Genomic DNA, 26,389 nt, shown 5'->3' with positions numbered 1-26,389 from the left:
AAAGAAAAAAGGTTGCCTACCACAACACTGGAAATCCTACTTGTAAAAAGGTAAACATAAAATAAAGTTAATTGTGAATGTTTACACAATCAGGAGTTCTCCATATTATTGACTGTTACATAAAGCGTTATTAAACCTTATTGGCAATTTATTACTCAGTACCATCCTCATAGGTCCTTCATAAAAGGTGATAAAGTTTACTGATACAATGTAACTGTCACATCTGGGCTGTGACTAAATGCATAATTCCCCTGTAATTAAACTGAATTGTTTTCAATTATTTTATTTGAAACTACAATAATTATATTTAGCTATGAACACTTAAAGTTCACACTAATAATAAAGGGGGAACAAGTCACTCCTTGAAAAAGTGTATTTATAATGTAAGATTGGAAAATATTGTTTACCCATAAAATTATGAAGAAGTTACGCAGTACTCCTGTAAGTACTTACAGAATAATTCCCTGTAAAATACCTAAGTTATACAATACTTTTTTAATTACTCATGCGTGACATAACATTGCTTACACATGACTTAAAATTACCTACAGTATCATTATTTCTTTGTTTCCTGTAAAAACGTGACTTGTTACTCCCTTAGTGTATCTGCCTTTAAGTATTTGCATCTAAATATAATTCCATGTCACATTATTGAAAATTCCACACAGTTACAGGGGAATTCACATCCTGGCCATATTAAGTGTTATCATACCTCTATATCCATAATCTTCTCTGGTGATCTGATTAACTTTATTTGAATGGGAAGAAATCAGTTATATAAAATTGCAGGTTGAGCAAATATTGTGTTGGCCCGTAGTGACGTCACGGGAGTCTGTTTTAGTACTTTTTCAAGCTGAGCCTCCTAAAAAACACAAAGGATCAACTGCATAACCTCGTGTAGCAGTGCTTGATTGTGCTGGAGTGGATGTGTCTGCGTGGGGTAAAAACACAGAGTCTTTACATGGTTTCCAGCAGAGTCCAATAAAAGTGGAAGTGACCTGCGGCTCCTTTTTTCCCACCACCTTGTCTTTCTAGTTCAATTACAATCTGACAAACTCATTTCCAAACACCTACAATCTGCATATCCCTGCTTCTCGGGCTGTGCTGTGTTAAAAACAGAAGGTGGCGCCTGTTTGATGTATGATATTTTCTTCACTTGAAGTGGGCCTGAACGACTAAACAAAAAGACAGCGATAATAAAATCCTCCAGGACTGTGCGTCAAAAGGCTTTACGAGCACAATAACCGAGCACACTGCCAGGATCCTCACTGTAGCGAACTGACTGGGAGTGTTTGGGGTGCTAGACTGTGCACAGGCGTGGCAGTGGGCTGGTCCTGGCTCACTGAGCGATGAAAAAAAAACAACACAGCAGGGTCGGTTGACTTGGTATCAGCTGAGGCCCTGAAACACTCTGACAAAGGAGCCAGTGCACACAGATTTGTTGCAATTAACTCCTTCACTCTGAGGACGTCTTCAGGCTGTGGGTGTGCCGCACCCACTCAGCAGACACGCTCCCGAGGATGCGCTGAGGTGAGTAGCCTACACTGCTGATATTTACGTGTAGTTATCCACGGAGAAAAGGCTGGGTGTCGTGCGGGGTCCTCCCTGACGCGTGCATGAGCGTTGTGTGCGCATTTCTCTGACGATGCCTGCCTGAACTACTTCATGTTTAAGCTGCTGGTGTTGCGCGTCCAACTCTGTTTTTGCACAATGAAATTAAGAGGCCCACGCCGCATGCAGCTTTCACGCACATTCTCCCCTCCTGTAAATGATCTCCGCAGCCAGGCTCGGTGGGTGTGAGGCTGTCTGTTAACAGAGCCTGTAATGGCAGCGCCTCTCTGCTACTTTAGCCACACCGCGTCTGCTTGTCGTTGCTTTCCCTGCGCTGTATTTCGCTCGCTAGCTGTGCGCGGCCTTTATTTGGACTGTAGTTGGGTTTAAATGTGCCTTTGCTCGTTTGGCTCACTGAGGGGGGTGGTGTAGTGTTGTGCTACCGTCGCTGGTCTCTGCCTTTTTGCAGGAGGCCATTACCGGAACCTCCGCGCTGCTGGTGCTGATGCTGCAGTGCTTGCGAATGTTGCTAGGCAGCCATGCAGAGCGCACGCGGTTTACTGGCGGAAGAAAGGAGGATGCTAAAGAAGGGAAAAACTCGGAAAACAGTTTTGTACGTTAATCCTCGTTTACAATCCTGTGTTCTGCATGCACTGCTCTGGATCAATTGGCCTGTACGCATCTCCCCCCTCCCCGCCATGTGACACATCTGGGTTCCCCCCCCCCCCCTTTTTTTTAATCTCCCCCAGCACAATGGCAGGCCGTGACTGTGGGGTAACACAGTAGTCAGACTTCAGCGATACTGAAAAAAGAAATAGCTGTAAAAACAATGGTTTGCACACTGTACCCTGTTCAGGAGAAATCATAGCATTTATGGGGGGATTTTGTTTATCATTTATCCATCTATCGAATAAGACACTGTTGTGGTTATAATGAACCAAAGCACCTTAAAATGTAACTGTATTGTAAGCTGTATGTGAAGATTGTTTGAATTTGGAAAGATAAATAGTTTTTCCTTTTCTTTAATAAAGCAGTGGTCAGGACAAATAGAACGAAATAGATGTGAAATAGTTGTGATGAGGAATTATGATGATGTAATTCACTATGTAAGTTAGAAAAATGTTCAAAAGCATGATTATTTTTTATTTAAAAATGTTTGGTTTTTTTGTGTGTTTTGTGTAGTTATTTGTTCTTGAACTCCAGATGCAGAGGGATAGCTACTTAGCATATGCTATGTAAAAAGGGTAGGTGCAATGAACTTCAGACACCTTTTCAGCCTGTAACTTGTGTTCATCCTGTTTAATTCAATAATTTGTTGACAGTATGTATTTAAAAGAGCAGTTTGGTGGTGGTTGTAATTGAAAAAAACAAAAAAACTGTTAATCACCAAAACTGGAGTTTATTTTATACGATACTGGCAAGTGGGAATTTTGTTGTTTGAATTTAAATTGAAACAACTTAAAGAGCATATTGTGCTCATGTCCAGCTCCATACTTTTTATTCTTAGACTCAATTAGCATATGCTGAATTTTTTAATTCATGCATTATCATCCGTGCATTATCACACAAGGAATATTCAATAACTGCAGGATTCAGTAATACTGTAATTAACGTAGTTCACTCCATTTCTTGTGTGTGTCTTCAGCTGCTGGTCTCATGTGCTGAAATGCTTTCTGTGTTGATGTTTTGTCAAGTTGGAGCCAAATTTCCCATTAGAGGCTGCAGAGACATAACTGTCCTACAGAGAATTTGCAAAACTTATTATACCTCTACATCAATCTTGCATAAATGCACTTTTATTTACTGCACACTGCATTTCTACAAGACACTCTTGTGTCAAATGTTTAATATTAATGTGTCCAATCTAAAGTGTAAAATCTCACTGCTACATGTTAGCAAATTGGAGTCAACTAAACTCTGTTTATTTGTTTTTACCCAGTACAGCTGGTGTCTTTTTACCAATATTTTTTTTGTGTGTGTTTGTGTATACAAAAATTATGTGCACAATATATTTTAACATACGTCAATAATATTAACACTTAGCAGCAAATCAGGACTAAAATATGGACAGGTGTCAATTAAACATTTTGTTTTATCTCAGGCTTTTATCCCTGAGTTACCTCAAATTCATCTGAAGTGCATCTGTAGTAGTCCGCTGTTTACCTCAGCTGCCAATATGCCTCCACCTCTATTTGCTACAGAGGAGGCTGTAAAACCTTGTGACAGGAGTACAAATCGATGAGTCGATGAAGCTCAGCTGTGTCTGATGGCAGTGATACTGAGGTGAGTTGTTGAGGACATGCTTTTCTTTTTGTTGAGGACATGCTCAACTTTTCTGTCAGTAAGTGCTGCTGTTTTGCTGCTGTTAGCTTCTGTTAGCCAGCATTAATGAAACCGTCTTTTGAGGTGGCACTAACGTTGATGGATTTAAAAACTTAGTGGCCAGTTGTCCAGAGACAGGAGAGTTGCATGTCCACACGGCTGAGAATAACTGCAACAATATTAGGAAAAAATAAACATGTTTATGCATATTTTTATGTGTTGGAGCCCTGACTCCAGGTTAGGAGATGAGGCTTGAGTTGTGGAGGATGAGGTGGTGAAAGAGAAGTCAGTGGTGGAGAGGGAGAGATGATGAAGAGCTAAATGCACAAAAGTTAAATGGTCATATATGGTTTCTTTAAATTAAAATTATTCATAAGGCGTTTTATGCCTACTCAAATCAGATTGCTATGCGTTGGTATGACCTTAAATCAGCCACTCGTGCTTGGAAATCCTCCAATGTGGCTGAATTACAAGAATCCTGCAAAGAAGAGTGGGCAAGACTTCCTCCACAGTGATGTGAAAGACTCATTATTAGTTATCACAAACGCTTGATAACAGTTCCAAGAATGATACAACCAGTTATTAGGGTTAGGGGGCAATTGCTTTTTCACACAGACAGTTAGGTTTGGATAGCTTTTATCCCTAAATAAATGAAATCATTTAAAAAGTGGATTTTGCATTCGCTTGTGTTTATGTAATTACAAAATTGCTTTAATGATTTGAAAGATATAAATGTGATAAATATGCAAAACCTAAGAAATCAGCAACAGGGCAAGTACTTTTTCACAGCACTGTAAATGCAAATTGTGATGGAGGACATTAAAACTCAGTGACTGACCACAATTATTCAGTTTCACCACCAGAATCTGTTATGATTTATTGAAGGAATGCTGGTTTGGATTTGCTGAAAAGGTATGAAATGAACTAAATGGAAGGGAAGCCAAAGAAAATGGATCCAGCAATGCAAAATGTTGAGTCAGTGCTCTCTGCCTCTGCGCTGCTGGATGTGAATGCTCAGACACAATGACTTAAAACCACTCGATGATAGCTTTGTCTGCTGCAAATCTAACCCTCAAATGTGGAAAATCATGCACTACAAGGTCCGTGTCTTTAAAAGAGAAATGCGTGTTTAGTTTCCGGGGTTTGATTTTAAGGATAAACATTGAAGAAAAAAATCCTTAAAAAAGCAGAACGAGATTCACTTAAAAATGATCGTTTCCTGTCTGATTTCACTGTTTGGTTCGAAAGTACTGATTCAGCTGTAGAACTCAGGAAGTCGTCTTGAGCTTTTGTGAAACAAAAGTGAGGTGATGATGCAGCATGTTCAGCCATCACAGGGAGACTAATGATAGGGGGTGTAGGCAGTGATGGAAGGCCAGCAGCCAGAAGTCCATGTCTCCCTTTTAGTCATTAGGATCCTCCCTGGAGAGAGCAGCTTTCTGTCTGGTGCCTGTCAGCAGCTGGGCCCCCTCTGCCCCCTGAGACAGAGAAACACACACACCATGCTCTGGTAGAGAAAAGAGAGAGCTGCTGCTGTTGGTGAAACACGAGCGCCAAAAGCATTAAAACAAACCCATCTATGTGAATAGATGTAGATTTAAAGCAGCAGTGTAGCTTGCATATAATATAACACAGTCTGTGTGTGTGTTTGGGGGAGGGGCTTAATTCTTCAGGGACTGGCTGATGTTTTTGCACAGCTGATGTTGGGATAAGTGCACAGTTTATTCAGAAACTCCATTAAAGGTTTAGTCGTCTACTGCAGCGAGGTGCAGTAATGCACATGTGTCTGCTGCCACTTTCTCTCGTACCTTCAGAGGATGAGAGTGCATCTCAGCTGAGGTTACACAAACAGTGGCATTGCAGTAATGCACCTAATCGAGTAAGTAAGTAATGAAGACAGTTAGTGAGTGGTAGCATTGGAGGGAGGGTGTGGTGTGTGCGCGACCTTATCTGCTCCCTGCAGCAGAGTGTGTTTGAGTGAGGGAGTGGCCAGCTCTTTTCTGAAGATCCTTACGGTAACTCTTTTACTCTTTCTCCAATTACCGAGCCATATCGCATGCTAACTTCCTCTTAGTGGTTCTGCATGTGAGCGCTTACTGCTAATGCTGCATTTTCTATAGCTCTGCATTTCCACCGTCCAGGGCCCCGAGGAATACGGCATCCTTAATGCGAGGTTAGGTTTTTCATCTTAATGCTCCCATTTGAACGTGCAAGGACGTCGAGGCTTAATGCGCAGGCCGGCTCGTTGTTTATTTATCTGCTCTGAAGCAGGATGCTGAAAAACACAGAGGTATTTAGAGCTGAATTGAATTGTACTTAAATGAGCGTGCTGAATGAAGACACAATTGTACTTTAATGTTCGATCGCGTTTGCTTGATCTCTTCAGTGTCTCTCTGGGCTAGTGTGAGCAGAGCTCCTGCGTGCTTAAGCTTTAAAAGTTTTTCCTCTCATTTGCATATTTACTTACACTTCCTTGGCTAAGCTGTGATAGGGGTGTCTTTTTAAGCTGAAAAGGATTATGGCTGCTGCTTTAGAATGATATGGGTAGAATATTAAGAATAGGTTATTAAACTTATTTTCATATACTTCTTGGAGTGTATTGTAACTGTTTATTATTCTCCTACTTTACTTTTTAAATCACATCTGCACATCCTGATTGGACTGTCCGTTCTTCCTGCTGGGTGTGAACAGAAAGTGAAAGGTGGAAACGTGTTTTCCATTTAAAAAATTTTTTAAAAAACACCACAGCAGAGCAGCACTCCTGCTGTAAGGAAAGGCTTGTCCATGATGTGCCTTCTGATTGTTTTTAAACTAAATTCAGGATATTGTGTTGTCAAATGCTCCTTTTCCCTACATATCATTAAAAATTAAATTGAAAATGGTTTACATAGGCTTAAGAGCGCAAACTCTGAATACATCTGGGCTTAGTTTGAATGTCTGGGGACGTGTATGTGACTTTTGCAAGCATACCTACCGGGCCACGCCTGGATGGAACGTCTGGATGCTCAGTGGTCTTTCCCAGACTGCACACTTAATTACACTTAATTTAAAAAAAAAAAGAGGAAAAGAAAACAAACACTGATTTTAAGTTTAAATATTTTTTGTATGAACTGTTGTGCTACCTTGTGTCATTATTTACAGCAGATTCACAGGGGAGGCGATCCTTTCACAGATTTTAGCCCTAACATCTGTTGATGATATATGGCTGACTCACAGATTTCCCCATACTCTCCACACACGGTCTATTGGTATCAGCATCGATAAAAATATCAACCAGTGTTATTATTATTAAATATTGGTATTGGTCTTAAAAATCCTATATTTGTCGCTCTCTGCTAATAAGCAGAGTCATGCATGCTTTTGGAGTGAGAGAAGAGAGCAAACCAGTTTTTTTGTTTTGTTTTTGTGGCTACAATTTACAAAGGTCTACTATACACATCATGTGCAGACAATCTGTAACTGCTGAGCCAAACAGTGGACTCAGCTATGTCAGTTTTTAATGTGCAATGCTTGGGTCAAGCACAGGTAGAGAACAACTGACAAAGATGGAGGCAAGAGGGAGAATCCAAAAAAACAACCCAAAATCCCAACATGCCAGAAAGCGTGACAAAATGCTGAAACATTCAGTGAGAGATCAAAGGGAGGATGTATACATCCTGGGTGTGTCATAAGCTAATGGGAGAGAAAAAAGGAAAGGAATCATGTAGACTTAGCTTAGGTGAGTCATTTCAAAATAAAACAGGAAGTTAATGAACTGAGACCACAATCGCTAAGTTATTGTGTTGAAAACAGACACAATTTAGGGCGATGGTTTCACACTAACTTGTGCTGGTAAAACCTGTGTGTGTGCTTGTCTCCTCCACACAGAGTGGACCAGGGAAAACAGTTTTTACCAAAATATGAGAACTAATCAACCGAACCTTTTCAAACTCTAGAGAGTCTACAAAAACACGTTTTCAGTCAGTGCAAACATGCTGCCATGCAGTCATCCCAAATCCTGGCTGCATGTTGATGATGCTGTGCATCAATTAAATGTTCCAGTATGTTATAACTTTGCATTTCTCTGCTATTGGAGCAAGACACTGCCCCCCTCTGACAACAGATGCTCTCTGCTGGTAACTGAGAGTCTACCTTCTGTATTGCCACAGACCTGGGTAATACAGTGGGGCAAAAAAGTATTTAGTCAGCCACCGATTGTGCAAGTTCCCCCACCTAAAATGATGACAGAGGTCAGTAATTTGCACCAGAGGTACACTTCAACTGTGAGAGACAGAATGTGAAAAAAAAAAATCCATGAATCCACATGGTAGGATTTGTAAAGAATTTATTCGTAAATCAGGGTGGAAAATAAGTATTTGGTCAATAACAAAAATACAACTCAATACTTTGTAACATAACCTTTGTTGGCAATAACAGAGGTCAAACGTTTACTATAGGTCTTTACCAGGTTTGCACACACAGTAGCTGGTATTTTGGCCCATTCCTCCATGCAGATCTTCTCGAGAGCAGTGATGTTTTGGGGCTGTCGCTGAGCAACACGGACTTTCAACTTCCGCCACAGATTTTCTATGGGGTTGAGGTCTGGAGACTGGCTAGGCCACTCCAGGACTTTCAAATGCTTCTTACGGAGCCACTCCTTTGTTGCCCGTGCGGTGTGTTTTGGATCATTGTCATGTTGGAAGACCCAGCCTCGTTTCATCTTCAAAGTTCTCACTGATGGAAGGAGGTTTTGGCTCAAAATCTCACGATACATGGCCCCATTCATTCTGTCCTTAACACGGATCAGTCGTCCTGTCCCCTTGGCAGAAAAACAGCCCCATAGCATGATGTTTCCACCCCCATGCTTCACAGTAGGTATGGTGTTCTTGGGATGCAACTCAGTATTCTTCTTCCTCCAAACACGACGAGTTGAGTTTATACCAAAAAGTTCTACTTTGGTTTCATCTGACCACATGACATTCTCCCAATCCTCTGCTGTGTCATCCATGTGCTCTCTGGCAAACTTCAGACGGGCCTGGACATGCACTGGCTTCAGCAGCGGAACACGTCTGGCACTGCGGGATTTGATTCCCTGCCGTTGTAGTGTGTTACTGATGGTGACCTTTGTTACTTTGGTCCCAGCTCTCTGCAGGTCATTCACCAGGTCCCCCCGTGTGGTTCTGGGATCTTTGCTCACCGTTCTCATGATCATTTTGACCCCACGGGATGAGATTTTGCTTGGAGCCCCAGATGGAGGGAAATTATCAGTGGTCTTGTATGTCTTCCATTTTCTGATGATTGCTCCCACAGTTGATTTTTTCACACCAAGCTGTTTGCCTATTGTAGATTCACTCTTCCCAGTCTGGTGCAGGTCTACAATACTTTTCCTGGTGTCCTTCGAAAGCTCTTTGGTCTTGGCCATGGCGGCGTTTGGAGTCTGACTGTTTGAGGCTGTGGACAGGTGTCTTTTATACAGATGATGGGTTCAAACAGGTGCCATTCATACAGGTAACGAGTGGGGGACAGAAAAGCTTCTTACAGAAGACGTTACAGGTCTGTGAGAGCCAGAGATTTTCCTTGTTCGAGGTGACCAAATACTTATTTTCCACCCTAATTTACGAATAAATTCTTTACAAATCCTACCATGTGAATTCATGGATTTTTTTTTTCACATTCTGTCTCTCACAGTTGAAGTGTACCTCTGGTGCAAATTACTGACCTCTGTCATCATTTTAAGTGGGGGAACTTGCACAATCGGTGGCTGACTAAATACTTTTTTGCCCCACTGTATGTTCACAGCAATACAACTGGATAAGCAGGTGCGAAGAGTTGGTAGGTGAGGGAACAGACATACAGAGATTTCTCAAATTAACTGATGTATCACAACAACAACACAGTTTGTGGCTTCAAGATATGCTAGTTTTTTATTCCCCATAAATGCTTCACATCCGTACACAGTATACAGATGTGAAGCATTACTATACAGTCATCCTGTCGTCACACCCAACTGGTCACAGCAGCTGCCCCTCCCTCAGCCTGCTTCTGCTGGAGGTTCCTTCCCACTGGTGCAAAGTGCTCGCTCATAGGCGGTCGTTTAATTGTTAGGGTCTTTACCTTAGAATATGAAGCAGCTTGATGTGACTGTTGTTGTGATTTGATGCGATACGAGTAAAATTTAATAGGACTATCATTTACATCAGATTATTTTGCAGACCACATGTGGTGCACTAGAGCTGGTGACATTCACAGTTTGTAAATCAGCAGAAACATTTACATCTCAATGATCAGTGTTACCTGACGGTTTGTAAGCACTTGAAAAGGCCACTGCGATTTACAATTTACAGTTTTTGTAATTAACTGCATTTTTTTCTTTGCAGATCCACCCCTGGTTGTAAGACGCCCACTGCAAAATAGTAAAAGATGAGCAAGTCTCCCACCCCAAAGGGCACCCCGGTGCAGCGCAGTCCCAGTGATGGAGTCTCCGAGGGCCTCCAGTCTCCCCAGCACTCCACCCCCAGCATCGGGCCACAGCATAAGAAACGCATCTCCAGCCTCCTTCAGAGTCCAGTAAGACGTCTGCTCACGTCTGATTTATTCTTTTTCTTTCCCCTCAGCCTCTCTTGCCCTCTCTCTCCTCTCTGGATGTGATTATCTCCTCATAGATGAATAAATCTGGTCTCAAATGCCATGTGACAGCTCGGGTTACAGCCAGTGCTGGACCTCCATGCTGAGTGATTGTGTGTGCTTCTGCATATGGAGTGAGAGTGACTATGAATTACAAGGACGGATGCAATGAGGGTGACTCATTAAATATTTTCACTCACCCTCACCCATGTAACGGACAAGTGTTTATAAAGTTGTGATTGTGCTTAAAGCTCCTGTGAAATTGTTGCAGTTAGACGCTTTTTCAAACACTTGCAGTGAGTTTTAGCTTGTGGGGGAAAAGGAGTCAATCCAGTATTCAAATGTTCAAACTCTGTACAAAAGGAAGTTCAAATAAACATTTTTATGAAGCTGAAAAGATTTTTAAGGCATGATCTGTGTATGTCTTTGATAATATAGTCATTTATTATCTGTGTTTCTGCAGTCATTTAGAGAGGAGCTGGATGTGCTGATCCAGGAACAGATGAAGAAGGGTGGCAGCTCATCCAATCTATGGGCACTGAGGCAGCTGGCTGATTTCATGGCCTCACATGGCTCTCCGGCTTCCCTGCCCGTCTCCCCCTCAAGTATGTGTTCCACATCTTTTAGTAAATATTTATTCATCCTAGCTTTATGTACATAAACAGACAACATTAAAACTTTTCCGTGTGAAGTGTCTGATATGGATTGTCTCGTTACAGTAAGACCTGAGTGGTTAGGCTGTTCTTGTAGCGTATACAGTGAATAGTACCTACCAAAAGGAGTCCAAGGAAGGGCAAGGAAAGACTCCTGCAGTGGCCAAGGTTCAGTGATGCATGTGGAGAGTGAAAACCTTAATGGTAGCTATGATAGAAAGGTGTCAACAGAGTAATCCCTGCTCATACCTTCCCATGTCCAGGCTTAAAAGCATCTGATGTGGGAAGGTGAACATTAGAAGAGAACAGTGGAAGAAGGTGGCCTGGTCTGCTGAATCACATTTCTTTCACATCATGTTCACTGATCTGGGAACGAGGTGGAAATAGAACGTCTTGTGGGAAGCAGGTCAGGTCACTGATGAACATCCTATATGGCGGCTACGTTCTTGATGGCGGTTGCCTTTCTCAGGAGGATCTTGAGAGTTACAGTACTGATTTTGCCCGTGAATTGTAAATTTGCTGGTAAAAGAAGGCAGATCCATGATCTGTTTGCTGCTAACATTTTAATGAGACTGCAGGAGTTTCTTTTTACTAGTCATACTTCATGAAGAACTTTTCCAGAGTCAAAGGTGTAAGGTTACTGTTACATTTAGACCAACGGTCCCCAACCTTTTTGGCGCCACGGACCGGTTTATGCCTGACAATATTTTCACGGACCGGCCTTTAAGGTGTCGCGGATAAATACAACAAAATAAAACTAGTACCGGTACCGAAAAAAAGAAGATTTATTCATAACACACGTGAAAAGACCCAGGAAAACCGAGTTAACGATAAAAACGATAACAAAGTAACGCTGAAAACTGATAAAAACCCTGAAAACCATTCATTTCACACCTGAGCCTCAACTCTCACGGCCTGGTACCAAATGACTCACGGACCGGTACCGGTCCGAGGCCCAGGGGTTGGGGACGACTGATTTAGACTATTGTTCTTTTCCATTGAGCTACTTTTATTTGCTAGTAGCAAGTGCTAGCACTATAAGCTAAGTATGCTATTGAATAGTTAAGTGTGCTATTTATTGTTCTAGGCTTGTCTTTTGTAATTCATTACTATCAGTTTGTCCTACAAGCTCCCTGGAAAGTGTTTAGTTGATCCAAAATGCTGCAGTGCGAGTACTGACAGGAACTAGAAAGAACGAGCGTATTTCTCCCAGGTTGGTTTAATATGAGCATCCACGATAAGTTGACTTTAAGGAAAAGAGCTAAATGAGATGTTATCTACCTATGTGGTGATGATGTTTTATTGAAACGCTTAGTCTTTTGTGTGCAGACCATGAGCTTTACTTCCTCTTTTCTGTCTCTGTCTGCTTTCTCTCTTCCTCCCACTCGCACAGACATGATGATGGTGACACCCATCAATGACCTGCATGGCTGGGAGCCTGGCAGCATGGTGAAGGGGGAGAGGTTGATGCGCTGCAAGCTGGCCAGCACACATCGCCTGTTCGACCTCTTTGGCTGGGCCCAGATCGGCCGCACCTGTCTCACAGTCAGTTCTGCTGCCTTCTCACATTACATTCCTCACTTTAGCCTTATTTCTTTTAAGAAGCATTAATGGAAGCATGTGAAACATACTTATACACTGCCTTCCGGTAAGTTGAACAGGCTGATTAAGAGATTAGGTTGTAGATGTGCTTCTCATAAGTCGCTGAGTGATTTGACAGCAGTATTAATCCATGGTATGACTTAGTTTCAGATATGAATAAAGGAAAAGCAATTATCTGTAGAGGATATTATCTGTGTGATTAAGTGCAAGTAAAATGAAGGAGATGGGCCATATGAACTTGCAGGATAAACACACGGAGTAGAAAGAGGATCAAGGGAACTGGAATTTACCTGCTATATGTGTGAGTGAGATGATATAAATCTATCTTTCTGTGCTGCATTTTCTTGATTTTTGATGTGTCAATAAAATCATAGACTGTATTCAAAAGATGGCCACCTACTTCTTAATGAATCTTGTTAATGAAACCTACACCTGAGTACTTTTGTTATCGTCATCTTAGTGGACCTGATGAAAGATTGGTGGACCGGGGTGAGAATCTGAGGGACAAATCGTAAAGCTTACCCTTAAGTCACCTTATTGTACTGGAGACAAAATAAAGTTAATTAAAATCATTACAATAAAGTTGTATTCTAAAAGAAGCTAACGGTTCAAACCACAACCTCAGAAGTAAAGTTTTTACTGAGGTCAGAGAACAAAGGAGCTGAGGGCTATTTTCTTTAAAGGGAACCCCGGCTATTAACACATGTTTGCGCTAAAATATGTACTGTGCTTTCAATAACATATATGTGGTATTAAAATACGCCAAATGTTTTCCTTTTAAGCACATTTTATATAAAACCGATTTACCAGTAGGCCGCCATTGTTATTTACTTCTCAATGCACTCTGGGTAGTGATGTCACACAGTTGCACCGCATCAAGTTCACAGTTAGCAGCGCACTGGAAATGGCTTCTGTTCAACCTTTCCAGTTTGAACCAGAGCAAACCGAGAGAAAGAATGAAAATAGTCAACCAGCACTTAGTTTAGATGAAGATGAAAACAATCCGTCACACGAGGACGCGAGAGTGAGGGAAAACTACTGGTGTCTATGCGGCTACTGCTTGCCAATGGCAGCGGCGACTGAGAGCGTTTGTTGTAAAGAGCTCAGTTTTATGGCAGCAGCTATCCATGGTATCGCATAACCGCATGATGAAAACATTAATAGAATTCAAATTTTCATTATAAAGTGAAATTACGATATCATTATTTTTACAGATTCTCCATGCAACACCAGTGCACCAAACCTTTGAAGCCGTCGTGCCAAACTAGGTATCCCCGACAGAATTTGTTTCCCCTGCGTTGGGAGCATACACTGGGCTTTCAAAATCATGGACTAACAGTATCCCACGTTCGTGATTTTTAGTTCATAAACACTTCTTATAATTACTAACTACTCCTGACATTTTGGAGATGTTAGCTCTTTATACAGTAAAGTTACAGTGGGATACAAATAATATCAGGCTGATTCTACCACAGTTTGTTCCCCCTGTCCAAAGACTTATTGCTCCTGAAATTTTGGAGGTTTTAGCTCAGTACAGTTCTGTACAGTTACAGAAGGATACAAATAATGATCAGTCAAAATGTCATTGGTTTATTTAAATAATCCCATCCGTTGTTGTACCAAGGTCCCAAAGCAGGGGAAACAAATTCTGTTGGGGATACATAATTTGGCACGACATTGGCAAGCAGTAGCCGCATAGACACCAGTAGTTTTCCCTCACTCTCGCGTCCTCGTGCGATGGATTGTTTTCATCTTCATCTAAACTAAGTGCTGGTTAACTATTCTCATTCTCTCTCTCGGATTGCTCTGGTTCAACCTGGAAAGGTTGAACAGAAACCATTTCCAGTGCGCTGCTAACTGTGAACTCGATGCGGTGCAACCGTGTCACGTCACTACCCAGAGTGCATTGAGAAGTAAATAACTATGGCAGCCTACTGGTAAATCGGTTTTATATAAAATGTGCTTAAAAGGAAAACATTTGGCGTATTTTAATACCACATATGTTATTGTACATATTTTAGTGCAAACATGTCTTAATAGCCGGGGTTCCCTTTAAAGCCCAAAGTGTTTTTGCAACCAGGTGTCACCCCCTGGTGGCCATTAGAAAGAAAGCAGGTTATGGCCATCTTTTATATGCAGTCTGTGTATAAAAGACAGTAGTGTAAGTTTTTTTTCCCGCTCTCTCTCACTGACAGCTGCGTGTGAGTAAAGAACAGGAACACTTCCTTGTGCTTCCAGATGGACTGGCCTATAGTGAGGTGACTGGATCCAGTTTGGTGAGTCAGCAGCAACACATGTGACTGGGTTCTTCTGGCTCCATTGTTACTGATACAATGCTACTTTTGATTGTACTTCATTTGTTATATAATTAATGAGTGCTACAGTGGATGTCCAACTGATTTCCTTGATCATTTATTCTTTAAAATTACACTGAGATTAATGACTGAAATATTATTAATGAAAAAGCATACATCAAAGTCAAAATGCCTGTCGATTTCCAGTAAATCTCATGTCTCAATGTTTACATGCCATAGAACAATATGGTGATAATAATATGGGCATCCCAGAAATCTAGGAGATGTAAGATGTTGTGCTACAAATGTCATGTTGGCTGCCCTTTACGACAGTCAGAAATCTAACTGAGTAAAATAAGAGCACTGCAATCTCTCATTTAACTTCATTATCATTTTTACCCTCAGAACTAATATAAGAGTCTTCATGTTAAACAAACAGGCACAATTACATTGTATGTGAAGCCAGTGCTTTCAATGAAACTGAACAAACAACAACTTCCTGTTTTGTTTTATCTGCTCTTTCCTGTTGTTCTCATCTGCCACTTAAACCATTCGGTCAGCATTTTTGATCTGACATCTGACCAAATCTCACATTTTTAAAATACAATTATTAGATTATAAACAGATATATAAATAAGTACAGTATAAGTACAAGTTAAAACGATTTATGCATCACTTGCTTGAAGGGGAAAGTGAGTTTTAGGGTCTGGCCACGAAAAGTTGTGCCTTGTGAAAAAAAAGGCTGTTGGCTAACTGTGGAGAGCCCTCTGCCTCAGCAGCCTGAGCCTGCAGACGAAGCTGTGGCTCAGTCATGACTCATTTGCTGCTACAGGCACAAGAAAATAACTCTTCCTCCTCCTCCTCCACTAATCATTGTTATCACCGCAGCCTTGATTTAAGTTCTGACTTATTGAAGTTGCTACCAACACACACTAACTGAAGAACAGAACCATCACTCATGAGCAAAGGTATAAAAGTAAAAAGTGCACATCATTCATTCCCCTACAGCTACATTTGTTACATATGCAACTTGTGTTATATTTTTGCTCTATATGAATTCCACGTTATAGAAATATCTTAACAGGAAGCCTTACTGCTAAATGTGACCCTGTGATGGCGCTGTGCACTTTTACAGGTAAAGGTGAATATCCTGGGCGAAGTGGTGGAGAAGGGGAGCACCAACCTGGGAGTGGACACTGAAAAGTTCAGCCTGCACTCTGCCATCTACTCGGCCAGGCCAGATGTTCGCTGTCTGTTTCATCTCCACACACCGGCTACAGCAGCAGTGAGGCAGCTTTAGAGGACACATGCAGACACAAAACAACTGAATTTTACTCTGTTTATTCCCTAAAATAAGAAGTTTTTTTTAGCACATTGTGACTTGAGTCTATCTCTAGGTTTCAGCTATGAAGTCTGGCCTTTTGCCACTGTCCCATGAGGCACTGCTGGTTGGGGACGTAGCCTACTATGACTACAATGGAGTTATGGAGGAGGAGGAGGACCGAGTGGAGTTACAGAAGAGCTTAGGACCTACCTGTAAGGTGAGCAGACTAAAAGAGTCAACACTGACAGTAAGACCCACATATCTTTGCTCAGTTCAGCAGCTGCTGCCCTTGTGCCTCCCACATGGGTTTCAGAGTGAGTGGAGAGAAGACGTAGGGTGATGTGGTCGTGCGCTGGATTAATTACTGGAGCTGCAGCCTGTCTCCCAGCTGAGATGATTTCATTCTTGTGGTAATATTTCTATTTTATGATACCTTTCAGGTTCTGGTGCTGAGGAATCATGGCATAGTGGCTCTGGGGGAGTCTGTGGAGGAGGCCTTCTACACCATCTACCACATCCAGGCTGCCTGCCAGATCCAGGTAACACACACACAAGCACACAGTACTGACAAACAGCTGACGCACTGGAGATGGAGTGTGGCTATGTGAGCGGGAAAATGAAGTATCACGTATTTCAGCCAGTAGCTCTGCACTGCAGTATAAAACACTACAGGTATGTTAGCATGTGCCAAAGCAATTCTGCAGTAATCCTACAGGAGCAGCAGTGAAGCCTGAAGGGAAGCAGATATGTGACTGTAAGGTGTTCAGTCAGGGTTTTTGTAAAACACTGCTGAGCTTGATTAAATCTAAATCATAGATCATATATAAAATTCAGGGTGTAGCCACCCTTAATATATCTGTGGAGTTATTGTGAGGAACACAAAACAAACTTAACTTACATTTACCTACAACAAGCGCTACCTATGGTCCTGATTTTGCCTCTGCTTTTGCCTCCATTGCCTACTGGATGTCTATTTCTGTTGGCTGTGCAGGCAGTTGTCATAGCACCCAGCCGTCAAAGAGCCAACAGGGACTCCTGAAGTGCATGCTTCGATCACCAGCACAGCTACAGAGCATAATGCATGGTTTAAGTCCCTGCAGCATTTCAGCAGTGGCACAAATACCACAGTTTATTTTCCTGGGTGAAAAAAAGCTTTTTAAGACAGTCAATCAAAGCAGCCGTGCAGTTTGGGAGTTATTGAGATGCTTTTAGCCTCAAGTGGCCGCTGCAGGAACTGCAGTTCCTGGAACTTTGAATTTGCTTCCTTTTCAACCACTGAAGTTGCTGGGATGTGTGTGCATGTGTGCAGAGCAGACCTATGCTAGAAACATAGAAATTGCACTTTTGTCTTCGACTTTTTATTGTCAGGTGTCGGCGTTGTGTTGTGCTGGCGGAGAACAGAACCTGATTATGCTGGATCGTACCATCCACAAACCCACTCCAGCCGGCACGGTCGGCTGGGCTGGCTCCACCTTCGGACCTCTGCATAAGAGCCGCGTTGGGGAGCATGAGTTTGAAGCCCTCATGAGAACTCTGGATAACCTGGTAAACAAGAATCACCCTGAACAAACACGTGTTTCACAATCAGCTCACTGATATTTTTTATTGAACATCAGAATTAGCTGTACATGTAAAATTCTGCACGCATGTTTTGTGGGTTTTACTGTATATTAGACTGTCTGACTTGTACAGAGCAGAAAAAAAATATATGAACGATCTACGTGCGTGGATATGCCCAAGTTTCTTAAAGTTAGAAGACTAAAATGTGACATTTCCACTATTATTCAGTCCCTTCTGCACCTTTGAACTTCTTCCTCATGTTATTTTTTCAGGGCTACCGCACTGGCTATGCCTACCGCTTCCCTGTACTTCTAGAGCGAACGCGAACACGGAGGGAGGTGGAGGTACCGGCGACCGTCACGGCCTTCCACCAGTTTGATGACGATGGCGTCCACCCAGCGCTGAGGCAGCATCCTTTTGCCCAGCGCCAGCAGCAGGAGAGGACCCGATGGCTCAACACCCCCAACACGTACCAGAAAGTCAGCCAGGAGCAAGCCAGCCCGGGACACCAGCGCACCACTGTGAGGCTCGTTTTAAGTTACTGCGATTGTCTTTAAAACAATCATCTTTCCTACTAACTGTGCAATACGACATGTCCTATAACTTGCAGCCGGTGCAATCGAAATACTGTGGAGGATAGAAACTGATTTCGGAGCCCTGGATGTAGAGAGATGAGAAATAATATTTACTGGATATACAGTGGGGCAAAAAAGTATTTAGTCAGCCACCGATTGTGCAAGTTCCCCCACCTAAAATGATGACAGAGGTCAGTAATTTGCACCAGAGGTACACTTCAACTGTGAGAGACAGAATGTGAAAAAAAAATCCATGAATCCACATGGTAGGATTTGTAAAGAATTTATTCGTAAATCAGGGTGGAAAATAAGTATTTGGTCAATAACAAAAATACAACTCAATACTTTGTAACATAACCTTTGTTGGCAATAACAGAGGTCAAACGTTTACTATAGGTCTTTACCAGGTTTGCACACACAGTAGCTGGTATTTTGGCCCATTCCTCCATGCAGATCTTCTCGAGAGCAGTGATGTTTTGGGGCTGTCGCCGAGCAACACGCACTTTCAACTCCCGCCACAGATTTTCTATGGGGTTGAGGTCTGGAGACTGGCTAGGCCACTCCAGGACTTTCAAATGCTTCTTACGGAGCCACTCCTTTGTTGCCCGGGCGGTGTGTTTTGGATCATTGTCATGTTGGAAGACCCAGCCTCGTTTCATCTTCAAAGTTCTCACTGATGGAAGGAGGTTTTGGCTCAAAATCTCACGATACATGGCCCCATTCATTCTGTCCTTAACACGGATCAGTCGTCCTGTCCCCTTGGCAGAAAACAGCCCCATAGCATGATGTTTCCACCCCCATGCTTCACAGTAGGTATGGTGTTCTTGGGATGCAACTCAGTATTCTTCTTCCTCCAAACACGACGAGTTGAGTTTATACCAAAAAGTTCTACTTTGGTTTCATCTGACCACATGACATTCTCCCAATCCTCTGCTGTATCATCCATGTGCTCTCTGGCAAACTTCAGACGGGCCTGGACATGCACTGGCTTCAGCAGCGGAACACGTCTGGCACTGCGGGATTTGATTCCCTGCCGTTGTAGTGTGTTACTGATGGTGACCTTTGTTACTTTGGTCCCAGCTCTCTGCAGGTCATTCACCAGGTCCCCCCGTGTGGTTCTGGGATCTTTGCTCACCGTTCTCATGATCATTTTGACCCCACGGGATGAGATCTTGCGTGGAGCCCCAGATCGAGGGAGATTATCAGTGGTCTTGTATGTCTTCCATTTTCTGATGATTGCTCCCACAGTTGATTTTTTCACACCAAGCTTCTTGCCTATTGTAGATTCACTCTTCCCAGTCTGGTGCAGGTCTACAATACTTTTCCTGGTGTCCTTCGAAAGCTCTTTGGTCTTGGCCATGGCGGAGTTTGGAGTCTGACTGTTTGAGGCTGTGGACAGGTGTCTTTTATACAGATGATGAGTTCAAACAGGTAACGAGTGGGGGACAGAAAAGCTTCTTACAGAAGATGTTACAGGTCTGTGAGAGCCAGAGATTTTCCTTGTTTGAGGTGACCAAATACTTATTTTCCACCCTGATTTACGAATAAATTCTTTACAAATCCTACCATGTGGATTCATGGATTTTTTTTTTCACATTCTGTCTCTCACAGTTGAAGTGTACCTCTGGTGCAAATTACTGACCTCTGTCATCATTTTAGGTGGGGGCACAATCGGTGGCTGACTAAATACTTTTTTGCCCCACAGTAAGTCTTGGGCATCCCTTCGAGGCTTCACCTCAGCACAGTGACACAGATCTATTTACTTATCCAATCAGAGGCTAGCAGCCTTACCCTGCTGTAATGCTCAGTGATTCCCTTTAAGCAACAGTAAAGCCTGTTAGAGGGCAGAGCATGTGAGATGGTTCAAAGCAGAGGTGGACACAGGAACAGAATAATGCAACTCCCCATCTTTTCTGCTATACATCTTATTTGCATTACACTAGGCAAGCTGAGCATTTTCCTGTGATTCATATGGAGGCGGATGTAGACAGTGGAGCCGCTGTTTGTGTTTCCAGATACCTCAAGGGAAGGATTAAGCAGAGCTGCAAATGACGAGTCCCTTAAAGATAAAAACAATAGGAGAGCGGCTGTCTTACATCAGAGGGAGGAGCTTGGCTGTGCATCTGTGCACCTCCCGCCATCCTTGCTCTCTGCATTGCAGGGGGAAACCCACCAACTCATTTATGACGGTGACAGTGCAGAGTCTGCCCTCTGGTGGCAAAATACACACTGTGTCACAGATTGGGTATAAATATTTCAAGAATTTCAAAAATGGTTTAAAATGCCTCAGAAAAAAGAAAAAAAAACGAAAAAAAACCCCCCACAATAATAACAAGATGTGAACAACAGGTGAATACTGAATTAGATGATGTTGTGTTGTTGGTTTTCTTCGCCTTAGTGGTTGAAGACAGAAGAGGTGACACAAGCTGGCAGCACAGCCATCAAGATAGAGAACCCAAACCAGTTTGTGCCTCTGTTCACCAATCCCCAAGAGGTGATCGAGACCCGAAATAAGGTAACGCTTCTTTGCTTTTGGCTTGTTCTGTTTCCCCAGTGTCCATATTCCCTTCGGTGTACTGTCACGTGAAACAAAAACAGTTTACAGAACGGCTTTTCTGTCCTCAGATACGACAGCAGAATCGTCAGGACATGAAAACAGCCGGACCGCAGTCGCAAGTCCTCGCCAGTGTTATAACAGAAGATAGTCCTCCGGTAGTTTGCAGTCTCTCTCTCTCTCCATTACAACTCACTTTTATTTCTTACAGGTTAATCTTCTGAGGTAAAAGCTGTAATTTTGTGCTTCTGCTTCTCTATTAGTCCCCTGTCAGTCCACCTAAAGTCCCACCAGAGCCAGAACCTCCAAACCCCTTTAATGAGCTGACGGACCAGGAGCTGGAGGAGTACCGCAAGGAGGTGCAGAGGAAGCAGGATGGAGGAACCAATGGTACTCTGCTTAGCTTCTAACACACAGCATGTCTAATAAGCTAACACTGATTGTCAAATAAGTGTATACTTAAGTAATATTACAGTTAAATATCGTGACAGACCAGAGAGCCAAAAGTATGCAGACATACTATAAGTGATAGCTGAATATCTTATTCCATGTTAACCACAAGTGTTAACGATAAGTAACAGTCAAATATCTTTTCTGAACTGAGTGTTTTTGTCATATTTCAGACCTGCTCTAAATGACTTGGTTTCCATCAGAAGTTAATGAGGGTGGTCTCTGCTTATGCAGCTACCCTTGGAAAAACCCAAAAACTATTCTAATGTCCATCAAACCACATCTTTATTGATATCTACCGAGGTATCAAAACAGAAAAATTAAGAGTAGAGGGGTGGTCGTCAAATATTGTCTTCATTGTAGTGCAACAACTATTTGGGGAAGGCTAGCATGTGTCGCAACGTATCTGCATAGAATTGCTGTCGGTCCACCACCAGAGCGTAAGTGAGGTCGGGTGCTCGGTAGCTTGTGACGATCCATTTTTTGAAGAGAGTTAGCTTGAGCTAGTTAACTAACTTAACAGGCTGGTTCTCGGCCTATCAGCTACCTGTTTAGCATGTTAGCTTGGTTTTGAACTAAACTCACATTTATACTTGGAACAACTGCCCAATGGCAGCCCACTGCTTCACTGAGTGAATGGGTTAAATGCAGAGAGGAATTTCCCTACGGGGATCAATAAAGTATACATTATTATTATTATTATTATTATTATTATTGTTATCATTATTATTTATTATACATCACTGTTCATATAAAAGTAGAGGCTGGAATTTGGTTAGGAAAATTAAAAATGTTTCCTATGCAAAATATTAGATGAGCTAAAAACCAAAGCTAGCAGAAACAGAGGAGTAAAATACATTTCATGTTATTCTTTTAATAAAGATCATTTTTCTATTATTTTAGTTTCCTAAACTGACCCAGCACCATTTACTGCTATTGCCATAAAAAATGTCTGCATATGTTTGGGAACATGGTGTAACAAAAATGGCTAATTATGCTACTGCTCACTTTCACACGTTATTCTAACCTTCTCATAGATGCTGTGTGTAACATTTAAAAATTCAAATAAATTGTTGCAGGTGCTTTTTAAAAGCATCTGTCGGCTGCTCCCTCATTCACAATGGGCTCGCCACAGCAGGCAGCTCCACATTTGGCTGATTTTTATGCCGGATCCCTGACGCAACTCCCGACATGCTGCACACAGCAGCTTTAAGCAAACTCACTTGTGACTGTGGTCTAAACTGTGTTCACTACTCTTTGCCTTTAAAAAAACTAACCTTCTGCACAGCTGTCCCCTCACTGTCCCTCACTGCTTGTGTTATTCTTGTTTATGTGCGTGCTGTGTAAGTAGAGGAGGAGGTGGCAAATGATAAGGAGTCTTCCCCCACTACGTCCCCCACAAAGGGCGCTCCTCCCAGCCACCCTCCTCTCTCAGGTGAGGCTCGGCAGAGTGCTGCCTGCCTGCCTGGCTCGCCTCACATACTCTCTGACTCACAGCTTTGCTCCAGATCTTACATGTGTGACTGATGATGTGCTGCTTCTATCCTCTCATGCTTCAGATACTCACTGACAGCCGTGCTACTCCTCCTCTCCTCGTATGCAGCAGACACTAACTGTGTGCGCTTTAAGCACACATTTGGTAGATCTGAGTCAGATCTGCATTCACACAAAGTCTGCCTGTTGATTGTTGTCTTTTATTTTTCTATAAAGATGATATTGAGAGTGACAGTCAGTGGGCTAATCCCAAAAAAGAAAGTTCCATAAAGTTCCTGCATGTTCACCAGCAGATGGCACTTTATCAAAAAGTCAACCCATTGCGCTCTGCTCGGTTCCAACTCAGCATTTTTCATTAAGACTTTACTAAGATAGCTTTGTGTATCCATTTGCACGGTTCAAAATAAACTTTTTTATCTTGTAAATGGGCCGTGCACCTCCTCAGTACATTCTCTGTATAAATAACTATTTTAGCTGTTTTAAAATCTTTATACTAATCAAATAGAAAGATTAAACAGCAGGTGGGTGAGGCTGTGTTCCTGAGATGACCATATTAGGAATATTAGCTCTTAGTTACATCATACAGAGTCAAGAGTAGGAAATCTGACACTGAGGGTTTAGAGGATAACTGGCTGAGAACCAGTACAACCTCATTATCTTAACCCTTGGCCATCTTTAATATGAGCGTCATCCAGTGAAATGATATATGTATGACAGAAAAATAGAAATTAGCTAATAAACTTACCTCAGTGACAAAAAAACAGAACAAAACTCACACATGTATTTGTGAACGTGTGCGTGTGACCTTCCCTAATCCCCTTTTTTAGTAAGTAGTCTGTTACACTTTCATTTAAAGCTAATATGTATGCAGCATTAGTAAGGATGAGAAAAACATCAACATTAACAGGCAGTGAGGTGATTTATGACGTGAAGATACTTTCACTCCCATCAAAGTCACACGAATCACCAGTTTAAAAGTCAGAACACAGAGTGGTGATGAGAACCTAGATGAGCTCTGAAACCCCAAGTGGCCAAATGCAGGAAGGTCTCCACAACTGTAGGGGTTCCTGTTCAGACCCAAAGCCCAGGAAGGACATTTGCTGGCAAAACTTGGGTCACTCAAAGTGGCACAAGATGGCCCAGCCCCACACCACCCCCACAAAACTACAAGAGGTGCCCACTCCTTCCCTGAGGGACAGTAATGTGTTTCATTTGGAAACATTCTTCCAATTGAAATATATTAATTTCAAGGTTTTACTGTGTGTAACAAAAAGAAGCATGTTTGTGATTCTTTTACGTTTTGTCATGTGTTGTCGACTACAAACATTGTTCACAGTGCGTTCTGTGGATTGATCACTGTGTAGGTCTGTAGGAGTAACACAGGCTGTTGTCGCTGTGTGTCACAGTTCTCTGTCATAAAAGACATTTTGACTTCACTTTAGCAAACTGGTTCAGGTATATTTTGCTACAGTAATTAAAACAGTAATAACGGTGCACTCAGCTGTGTTGTTAATTAAGTCAAAATGTCTGACTCACTTCTAGTTTGATCCACATTTGTCACATTTCAGCCCTTTGTAGTGACATCCATTTGTTTGTGTACCTGTTGTGTCTGCTGTGCTGTCTCCTTCTGTGTCTGTCTGTCCTTTTCTGTGTCACTCTACACTCGCTCACCTCTGGTGCTTTGGTCTTGTCTCGCTAGTAAGTACAGAGCAACCACAGAGCACCCACTTCTCATTAAGCAAGCATGTTCATCTGCAGCAGCATGTCGCTTTGCAGCTCCACCCAGCTTTAAGGTTTTTATCTGGCTGCTGAATATATTTACTTTTGTGTTTGTTTGTTTTTCACCGATACTCGGAGCAGAGGAGACAAAGACTGACTCTCCGGCCATTCAGAACGGAGGCGAGGAGGAGAAGCAGACGACAGAGGAATTAGAGAAAGGGATGAAGGCCCTTTCAACCAACGACACCTCCACGCCCGCCGCCCCGCCCGCCAAACCGCAGGGCGGCACCCCGGAGGGCTCACCCTCAAAGTCTCCGTCCAAGAAGAAAAAGAAGTTCAAGCCTCCGTCGTTCCTCAAAAAGAGCAAGAAGCAGAAAGAGAAGGCAGAGACCTGAGACGTTCGGAGTCGTGTGGCAGAACCTCGGTGAAATACTACAGTGAAATATTTCCTAGTGTATGACGGAGTAGCAGGTGGAGTCGACCACATCAGATGTATTTAAAGAGCCATTTAGGATGTCGTTCACAGATATGGTGTACTCAAACGACACATACTTTACTGTACCACTCACATATGATATATGTGGTGACTCATCTTAAGGAAGTTAAAAAACAAAACACTGGTGATTATTTTCACATAATATTTGACCCAGGTGGGATACTTTGACGCACTTCTCGTCACACGCAGTTTCTGTATTACCCACGTCTTATTTTTTAGCCTCGCTGCGCTATTGCTCCATCACTCCACTCCACTGTACAGGCATTCACATTTTCATTTCTAAAACTGAGGTTACTACTGTGATCAGACTTTTTTTTTTTTTAATAAATCCACAATTTTGCAAGACACAAACGCCCCAATGAGTTATGCACTCCTCCTCCATGTATAGGCACAATGACACATAGATTGACATCCTAGCACGTTTGCGTTTGTTCATTATCATAGGCATCTTCTAGTCATCATTTGGTTCTAAGTATCAGATAGATGTTGCAGGTATACTATGTGAGCACAGGTGCAGTACAATGTAGAAATATGCTGATAGCTACTGATCGCGCTCTGCTGAACGCTGGTTTGGTGTTAAAACAGCAGGGACAAGAATGGGAAGACGAAGCTGGGCGAGCACGCGAGGTCTCGCGACGAGCTGCTGTGAACGCTTTGATCGAAGCCAAAGGGATGACGCATAAACAATTTGTTGCTTGTCGGTGCAGTCTGTAAGCCAGTAAACAGAAGGTACTAAACATTCCACTTTTTGTCGTTTTCTTTTTAAATGTGCAGAATACCTCTGAACAGTAACGACTTTCTGTTTGAACTAGTAGCTGACGCTGACGTGTGATGTTTGCTCATGGTCTTAATTTATTTTATATTAGAATGTATAAGTGAGTGTTGCAAGGTTACCATGTATCAGTCATTAAAGGTTGAGTTTGACTTAAAATCAAATTTTTTTGTCTCTGTTTCTTTCTCTGCTTAAATTTTCTTCCTCCTTCCCATACAACCTTGAGGTAAGGATACCTCAAAAGTATGATTGCAAAAGCATTTACATGCTGGATGATGGAACTGAATTCAAAGTCAGCCAAATACCTAAGACAGCCACTGCTATTAATTTAAAAGCTAATGCACACGATCTGTTTAAATGCTGCTGCTGCTTCTTTCAGCTGCTACCTTTGGAGGTCGCCACAGCAGATCATCTGGCTCC

The 26,389-nt window shown here is 42.3% G+C and overlaps 1 protein-coding gene across 6 annotated transcripts; it reads left to right on the top strand.

Annotated features, from left to right (window-relative positions):
• Positions 1 to 1,151: 1,151 nt before the first annotated feature.
• add2 (adducin 2 (beta)) lies at positions 1,152 to 26,133 on the top strand. Of its 6 annotated transcripts, none has more exons than XM_026187187.1 (15): positions 1,152 to 1,530; positions 10,230 to 10,419; positions 10,940 to 11,081; positions 12,523 to 12,674; positions 14,927 to 15,007; positions 16,161 to 16,310; positions 16,423 to 16,566; positions 16,790 to 16,888; positions 17,718 to 17,894; positions 18,182 to 18,430; positions 20,883 to 20,999; positions 21,110 to 21,196; positions 21,302 to 21,428; positions 22,840 to 22,923; positions 24,843 to 26,133. In XM_026187187.1, the coding sequence occupies exons 2-15, from the start codon at positions 10,273 to 10,275 to the stop codon at positions 25,094 to 25,096; spliced, it is 2,010 nt and encodes a 669-aa protein (XP_026042972.1). In that variant the 5' UTR covers positions 1,152 to 1,530; positions 10,230 to 10,272; the 3' UTR covers positions 25,097 to 26,133. The 6 variants fall into 6 exon arrangements, with proteins under 6 accessions (XP_026042972.1, XP_026042977.1, XP_026042974.1 ...); XM_026187189.1 differs by lacking the exon at positions 1,152 to 1,530 and adding an exon at positions 3,660 to 3,834; XM_026187191.1 differs by lacking the exon at positions 1,152 to 1,530 and adding an exon at positions 5,867 to 5,888.
• Positions 26,134 to 26,389: the final 256 nt, after the last annotated feature.

Source organism: Astatotilapia calliptera, chromosome 12 (assembly GCF_900246225.1).
Source record: "Astatotilapia calliptera chromosome 12, fAstCal1.2, whole genome shotgun sequence".
NCBI classification, from domain to species: Eukaryota; Metazoa; Chordata; class Actinopteri; order Cichliformes; family Cichlidae; genus Astatotilapia; species Astatotilapia calliptera.
This window is presented reverse-complemented; position numbering and strand designations above follow the sequence as displayed.